Below are 8,893 nucleotides of genomic sequence, written 5' to 3'. Positions count from 1 at the left end.
TACTCAGCACACGTGTGTCCACTATAACTTGTGAACAGGGCTTTAATCTGCCCAACAAACCTGTGAGGTAGACTATGCTTATGCTTAACGGCTCATGGTCAGTCATTGGGCTTCAGAGCAGTGTGGGGATTTGAACCCAGAACTCCTCGTTCAGAGTCTGACTCTTTATCCATACCGCACAATTTTTTAAAAATTGCCCGTGCACTAACTTGGGTTGCAGATCTCCCAGAATTAACACTGGTCTCCATATTACAGAGTTCCTCTGTATAAAATCCGCCCTGAGCCTGCTGATGTGGGGAGGGCGGAGTATAAATCCAATAAATGAAATTAAATTAAAAATAGTTGTTTTCAATGGGAGACAGATGCCACCTTGCACATGGCATTCAGCGTGGTGGCCCCTACCTTATGGAACAGTCTACCTGAAAAAGTCAGAAAAGTTTCCACTCTCCTGGCTTTCTGCAAAAGAGCCAAAACTGAATGATCCGAGAGAGCTTTTTCACTCAGATAGGAGGGCAGCAATATAAGGAAGGAGACTCAAAGAGATGCATCAGTAAAGGGATAGGGAGTGACTATAGACCACCACGGCTGCTCTAAGTATGACAGACCATATACTCTGCTACTATTGCTATAAGCCAGGCTCTTTTCGAGGGGGAATGCACAGGATCATAGTTCTGGCAGTTCCCCAAAGAGGTCACATGTCAGGTGGCCCCGCCCACCTGACACTCGGCCATTTTGGGCCTGTTTCAGCCTGGATTGGGGCCGAAACGGCCCGGATCGGGCCTCTGATGGGTGGTGGATCACTCTCCTGCTTATCAGCAGCCTGATCCTGACAATTTTGGACACCTTTTCGGCCATTTTCAGCCCCTTTTTGCCATTTTGGGCCCAATTTTGGCCCTGAATGGCCAGGATTGGGTGCAAAACAGCCATAATAGGTGATGTCAGGGGTTGTGGCATATGCAAATCGGTTATGCTAATAACACACTTCTGGCAATGACAAGGGGTGTGTCATATGCTAATGAGTTCCTCCAGCTCTTTTTCTATGAAATGACCTGTGGCTATAAGTATGGTTCTACTAGGTAGTTCCTATGTTGTTTAATATGTCAGTCATAGAATGGCTTATGCTCAGTTTCAGCATTTCTTCAACTCTGTATTGAATTTCTGTTGTTTTAAAAATCAGACCTTTGCAAATTTGCATTTATATACCCTATGTTTATTGAAATGCCTTTAACATTGACTGTATTAATCTCACACCATGTAATCCGCCTTGAGTCTCAGTGAGAAAGGCAGACTATGAATAAGATAGATAGATAGATAGATAGATAGATAGGATAAAGGTGAGTTAATATATACATACATACATACCTGGGCTAAAGGTTAGTAAGACAGACAGACATGAATGGACAGACAGGGCCACAGGGCAGACAGACAGAGATGGACGGACAGAGACAGCCAGACAGATAGATACATGGGATAAAAGTGAGTACATAGATATGTATGCACGTACATATGTACATACATACATACCATCACGTCTGGAATAAAGATGAGTAGATAGGCAGGCAGACCGACAGTCAGACAGAGATGGACGGACAGAGACAGATAGGTACGTGGGATAAACATGAGATAGATAGATACGTACGTATGTACCTAGGATAAAGGTAGATAGATAGATACATAGGTATGTACGTACATACGTAATACATACATACCTGCAATAAAGGTGAGTAGATAAACAAATATGGATGGACAGACAGAGACAGACATATAAATACGACATGCACACCTGGGATAAAGGTGAGTAGACAGACAGACAGAGATGGATGGACAGAGACAGACAGACAAGAGTGACAGCATAGATTTCTGAGGTTCCTCGTCTCTCCAAGCTCCACCCCAAATCTCCAGGAAATTCCCACGCTGGAGTTGGCAACCCACATTTCCTTCCCAGCCTCGGCCTCCGCCCTCCCTTCAGCGCCCCGAGAGCCGCCCCGGCGCCTCCCTCCGCGTCTCCTCAGCCGCCTTGACAGCTTCTACCTGCCCAGCCTCCAGAAACCACAAGCCCCAGCTTGCACCGCGCGAAAAAAGCCGGTTCGGCCGCTCTGGTCCCGCCTCCTTCCGGCCGCGATAGGGCGGCTGGGGCCAGCCTGGCCTGCTGATTGGTCGGCGCGAGCCAGTGGCGTCTGAAGCTCTGCGGCGAGCCCAAGATGGCGGCGTCTGAGGCGACGGGCCGGTACAGGAGCGCGATGAGCAAGAGCAAGGACCCCTCCGGCCTCCTCATCTCCGTCATCAGGTAGCGGGCCGCCTCCCATCCCCCGGCGCGGAGGAGGCCCACAGGGGAGCCCCTCCCCACCCTTCCTGGCCTACCCTGAAGGGGTGGCGTTTGGAGTCACCCTGGGGACTGCTGGTGGTCCAGGCGACAACCGTTCGGCCCGAATAGGGGGAGCTTGCCAACCTCCAGGTGGTGGCTGGAGATCTGGACTTCCAACTGATCTCCAGACCACAGAAATCGGTTCCCCGGGAGAAAAGTGGCTGTTCTGGAAGGTGGACTCTATGGCATTATACCCCACGCCTCCCCAAACTCCACCCCCCTCCAAGAATTTCCCAGCCAGGAGCTGGCAACCCTAGTGGGGGATGCTCAGGCAGAGCCCTAACCCCAAACTTTGCATATCCTTTTCTATTTCCATGTGATTTTGGGGGCTAGGGGTACCCCTCTGTGTTAATTTGCCCCTCATCTTATGTTTCTTTATAGCTATACTGGAGATATTACTTATTGGCAATATTTATAAGCTCAATACATGGACTCCTAAGGCATCCCTCATATATCTTCTGTAATCTTTTTTCTTATATCTGCTTGTCTGGTCCATTTTTTATTCTGCATTTTCTGTAAGGATGGTTTCAGGAAGGTAGCTGTGTTGGTCTGCAGTGGAACAGCATGATTTGGGTCCAGTGACATCTTTGAGACCAACAAGATTTCCAAGGTATAAGCTTTCAGTAGTCACATCACCTTTCTTCAGATAAAGGAAGGCATGGTGATCCCTGAGAGTCAAAGTTCCTTTCTTCTGATATAGGGAGATCCCTGTGCCTTTATATTGCAGTTAGGAGGTGGGAGGGGTGAAACAAAGAGAAGAATCAGGATGTAAAAGTACAATGCAGTTGATTAGAGGAGAAATGAACATTTATGCTCCACCCTCCCACCTCTTGACTGGGATATAAAGGCTCAGTGATCCTCCCTGTGTCTGAAGAAGGGAGTTTCGATGTTTGAAAGCTCACACCTGAAAAAGCTTATGGTCCCTAAGGTGCTATTGGATTCAAATCTTTATATTCCTGTAAGGAGTCTATGTAAATCAATGGCTCATAACCAGGGCTTTTTTTCTGGGAAAAGAGGTGGTGGAACTCAGTGGGTTGCCCTCGGAGAAAATGGCCACATGGCTGGTGGCCCCGCCTCCTGGTCTCCAGACAGAACGGGAGTTTAGGGCGTCATGGTGCAGAGGGCAATCTAAACTCCCCTCTGTCTGGAGATCAGGGGGAGGGGCCACCAGCCATGTGACCATTTTCAAGAGGTTCCGGAACTCCGTTCCACTGCGTTCCAGCTGAAAAAAAGCCCTGCTCATAATTGTAGTGACTAAAGAGAACCACCATGCGAAGAGGCAGTAAATTTCTAAACGCTGGTGCTGGGATGCAGGAGTCCAGTAAAGACGGACCACCAGTCTGATCCAGCAGCTATCTGCTGCTGTTCTTATTGAGCTCTTCCTCCCACAACTTTTTCCCCATGGTGACCCTGTGAAGTAGGTGAAGCAGTGAGAGTGTAACTGGTCTAAGGTCACCCATTGATATTCATGGTTAAAGGGGTTTTTGAACCCAGATCCTAGTCTGACACTCTGACCATTACAGCATACTGGCTCCCATATGGTTCAATCTAATGAGGACCTGGTAGGCTACAAGTCGGTGTTCTTATGTCTGGGGTTGGGGATACTGTGGTGCAACACCCCCCCCCCCCCGCCCCGCCCCGCGTTTTTTATGTTCCATGCACATGGAAGATGCTAAGGACCTGTTAAGGTGTATATAGCAAAGCATCTAAGATAATGATTTATTTATTTATTATTTATTTAAAACATTTATATTCTTCCTTTCCACTCATTCAGCGTCTCAAGGTGTCAAGGTGGTGAACATTTCAAGCACTAAAAAGCATTTCATTTAAAACAAACAAAACATAAACACATTAAAACACTCAAACAGGGAGTAGGGCAAATAAGAGTTAGTGAGGGAATGGCAACCAAAGCAAAGAAGTCTTCACCTGCTGGTGGAAAACAACATGGGAGACTCCCTCGGGAGGGAGTTCCAAAATTTCAGTGCCGTAGGGTTGGAAGGGACCTCTAGGGTTATCTAGTCCAACTCCCTACACAGTGCAGAAAATTCACAAATTCCTCCGCCCACTCACACCCCCAGTGACCCTTACTCCATGCCCAGAAGATGGCAAAACATTGTCAGGATCCCTAACCAAACTGGCCTGGGGGAAATTTCTACCTGACCCCAAGATAGCAATCGGCCTTACCCTGGGCATGTAAGAAGGGGCCACAAGAACTAAGCATTGATGTAACCCTTCCTGCCCTTCCTCTCATGATCTACCCAGGTTCACGGAGTCAGCATTGCTGTCAGATGGCTGAATGAGAAGAACTTTTTCTCACTGTTATCATCTGGCAACGTTTTAATTTGTTGTCGCCACCTAATGATTTAGGACATTGCTTGGTTGTTGTGTTAGCACTGCTTTAAAAAGTTTTGGTGGGTAATGTGGCACTGTTGATTACCCTCTTTGTTAAAATCGTTTTTTGAGTTAACTTGAGTTTCTGTAGATTCTCCTGGCTGCCTTTGTAGATGGATTGGTGGAACGATTACTTGCACTTCTGAAGTACAGATCTATTTAACTCGTGGGAATCTTAAATTTATTGAGTGAAATGTGTAGCCTCCCCTCTCCTGCAGCTGAGTTGTCAGGAAACAATTTTTTTTCTTAAAAATCCAGTAAAAAGTAAAGGATTTAATTAAACAAGCAAAGCATTCCAAGTTTTATAACCTCAGCCATACTCCTACGAGTGGCCCTTCAGCAGGTGAAAGTGGTTAGACTCTTAGACTAGGATTTAGGAGACCCATGTTGTAGTCCCTGTGAAGCTTCGGCTGGTCATTTACTCTCAGCCAACCTACCTGTAGGCTACCCTACTGGGCACAGTATATACTATACTATATATATACTATATAGTGTGCTATAGTATATTATATATGTTATGATATATTTTATCTGCAGTGCCGGAAGTATGATCTCGTTCTCACCACTCCCTATGTAGTTTCACGTTTTGGCCTTGTTAGTGTATCCTGTCTAATAATTGTGTTATTTTTCAGATTTCTGTGATCCTAATCTTACTAGTTTGCTTAGCAGATGCCATATTATGTTCACTGTACTGATTTACACTGTGGAGTAAACTTTGAGTCTCATTGAGAAAGACAGGGTATAAATAATGTAAATACTTAAAAAAAAATCGAGCCACTTAACAACTGCAAGTATGTGGCACTGTGGTCATCTTGGACTCCATTGAGGTTTTTATTTGTAAATCATGTTTTGCTGTCCCATGTGGCTGTGTATAAAGTTCTCTCTCAAGGTAGTTCTTGCAGACACATTTATGTATTCCGTGCTTCTGTGTGTGTGTGTGGATGATGGGTATGTATAGGGATGTAAAATTTCCAGAAATTTTGATGGCATGGGGAAAAAACGGCAATGTGGAGGAAAATTGAAATATATGCAATACTTATTTTCCTATCAAACCTAAACTTCTTTTACTGATTCAACAGAATAAAATGCATCATTTATAATAACTTGGGAAAATAAAATTGTGATTTTTGGCATATTTATGAATTTACAGTGCAGTCCTAAACAGAGTTACTGCAGTCTAATTCCATTGAAATCAATGGACTTAGACTGGAGTAACTCTTCTTGGGATTGCACTGTCAACATAAACATGTCTTCATTTTCTATAAGGAAAATTGCAAACATATCTGATACTTTGGAAAGAGTTGCAGACTTCCACACCCTATTCTACAATAGTACATCCATCTTTAAAAGGTAAGAGAAATAAAAAATGAAAGTGGAAAACAAATTCTGTGGTAAACAAAAGAAAGTGTATTATCTGGTCAGAGACTCTCTCATAGTAGGTAGGACTGCCAGCATGTTTGAATATTCAGCTAAACTTTGTAACATTGAAGATAGTGTTATCACTAGACATGTAATAACACATTAATTATTGCCAAAATTATTTACGTTTAAACAAAAAAAATCTTGGAAACATTGCGTATAATAAGTTTTTAGTATGAGCGCTTTGTTTTCTCAGTGTTCCACAAACTTTCTCAGTATACGCACTAGAAAAACTGAGAAAGTCCTCAGGCTCAGAGTTTTTCATGCTGTACAACTCAAATGAGTGAAATGCTTTGTTGGATACTCCAAAAGGGAAAATAGTTTATAGAGATTTGTTTTCATTCCTTCCCAAAATGTCAGATTTTTTTTGTTAGAAAAGCTGGAAAAGTCGTCCAACCTTTTTGCTCTATTCGTTTTGAGTATGAAAACCCTTGACTTAAGAAGCATTTTACTCATTCTGGAAAAAAAATATTTCATTGATTTTTTTCAATGCTCCCCAAATTTTTCCATTTTTTCCATTAAAAAATGAGAAAAGTCCTCATGAAAAAACAGGAAAAAAGTTTCTCCCCAAATTTTTCATTCCCTCCCCCCCCGCCCTCAGGATTTTGCACCTCTAAGTATATAATTGTCTTGCTTTTTATTTTCATTACAACCCTGTGAGGTGGCTGAAGTTAAGAGAAGGGGACTTTCCCAAAGCTGCCTGGCTTGTCACAGGTGTGCCACGACTTTAGCCCGAGTTTCTCTCATTCAGACTTGACGCTGAAGCCCATAGTGGCTTATACCTTGGATTGTGACAGTGTGCGAGTTGCTGTTGTGGAGGACTGAATTAAATGGGCAAAGCTTATCCCTTGTGTATACATTATCAGCCCACTGCTCCGCCCAGGTCTGACGAGTTGTGACCTGGGTGCCTACAGAAGCAGCCCCCACCTCACCCTGACATAGTTTGGATGTGTCTTTTGAGACCTAATCTAAGATAGTTCATAACTGTAATGTAGGTTGAAAATGTAAGTTAAAACATTACGCAGCACACCCATTAATGAAAACTGATCTCATGAGTTCTGACATTTAGGGTACAAAAGAAATCGATCAAAGTAGTTCTTGTGCGGGCACTGGAAGTTTGCTCCTGCCGTGCTTGCTGCGATCGAGGCCTTGCGGTGCTGCGCTACAGTATGATGTTTTGAATGTGAAATTGACTGGAAATGAAAGCTGACCTATTAATTTTATTGTCCAAGCTGACTGCCGAAAGTAAATGGCACAAAGGAAATTAAAGTGGACGCTCTTTTAGCAGGACTGTGAATTAAAAAAACTGGAATGTGCTGTACAATAGACACCACTTCCCTGCCTATAGCTTCCATATTCTCAGAAAAAATACTCATTTGTGATGATGGCATTTTATGATGAAAGAACTTGGGGGGGGGGGCAAGGGCCACATTGAAGCCCTGGATGTGCTGGGGACCTGCTACTGATTTTGGCATTTCGATACACATTTAGCTACAATTTGCAGAGGGGTTCCTGCATCCTTCGACTGTGCCAAGTACCTTTGTGTTTATGCCCTACGTAGCACTTTGCTTGAGGAGAACAATTTCTGGCTTGTTAGGAAGCATGACTGGTTCTTTTCCCCAGCTGAGTCGGGCAGCTGTTTCAGGCGCTGCCCTGATGGAACGCAGTGAGATTCAATTCAATGAGTGGGAACATGGTGGGCAGGCATCTCTGAAAATGTCCTGCAGGCCAAGTGGGGAGCTAGTGTGCATTGCGAGACCCATACAGCTTGCTGCTCTACCTGCCCTGATATGGTTTAGTGGGCTGGGAAGCAGAGGTCGGGCGTGCAGGTGATCCGATCTCTTTACTATAACCAGGCGTGTCATAAACCTCGGCTGCCTGTGCTGTTCTTGGCAAACTTCGATTAACTGGTTGGTAGTGCATAAACTTTGTGCTCCCTAAAGTGTTCTCATTTGGGACCCTACTAGAATAAGTAATGTGCTTAATTGTGAGGTAAGTTTAAACTCCTTTTCACGGCTATTTTGACTGGACGGATGAGACAGATGGTGATGAACAGCAAAGATTTTTTACAGAAAATAAAGAGCATAACAAGGTAAAGGTTTTTGTGAGGAATACTTCAGTGTGGAATGTATAGCTGGCTCTTAACTTCACTCTGCTGAAGCTATAAGTTTTCCTAACGGGAGTTCACACATTGAAACAGCCTCAGTTGACATACACAAACTCTAAGGGGAGATTTGATTCCCTTCTCCAGACAAAGGTGCAGGTTTACCCTATCACCTCACAGAGTCTCTCTACACGAGACGCCTCATCGCATGTTCGTCAGGTGTAGGGAGACTCAATGTTACCTGGGAAGCGTAGTTTTATAAGATAGAGCCGGCGGAGATTGCTCCTCAGAGGGTTTGTTAATTTCATCTTTGCCTCCCTGAAGACTCTGTCAATTTCACCTCTCCAGTCTAAAACTGTGTGGGATGGCAACCAGAGGGCAGCAAGGAATGGAAATGGGCTGGAGCTGCCTTCCAGAGCTGGATTTGGACCTAGAGAGGTTCTAATGGGCTGAAGTTTTCCTCCTGGCATTTCACAGCCCCTCACACAGCTCCAGGGTATAGCAAAGCTTTTGCCCTGCTGCCAGCTCTGTCTTTTTAAACTACCCTTCCCAGCTACCGTTGCATCTCCCAACATGTGTTTTTCATGTGTCAGATGTCTTGTGGAGAGAGACTC

The 8,893-nt window shown here is 44.5% G+C and overlaps 1 protein-coding gene across 1 annotated transcript in view; it reads left to right on the top strand.

Annotated features, from left to right (window-relative positions):
* The first annotated feature begins 2,201 nt into the window (after nucleotides 1-2,201).
* Nucleotides 2,202-8,893, top strand: part of EXOC4 (exocyst complex component 4) — a 504,959-nt gene continuing 498,267 nt past the window's right edge. The window contains exon 1 of the mRNA XM_054988676.1: nucleotides 2,202-2,287. Coding sequence (XP_054844651.1) covers nucleotides 2,202-2,287 — 86 coding nt within the window. The remainder of the gene's footprint in view (nucleotides 2,288-8,893) is intronic.

This window comes from Eublepharis macularius, chromosome 9, assembly GCF_028583425.1.
Source record: "Eublepharis macularius isolate TG4126 chromosome 9, MPM_Emac_v1.0, whole genome shotgun sequence".
NCBI classification, from domain to species: Eukaryota; Metazoa; Chordata; class Lepidosauria; order Squamata; family Eublepharidae; genus Eublepharis; species Eublepharis macularius.
Note: the sequence above shows the minus strand (reverse complement) of the source record. Positions and strands in the feature narration are given on the sequence as shown.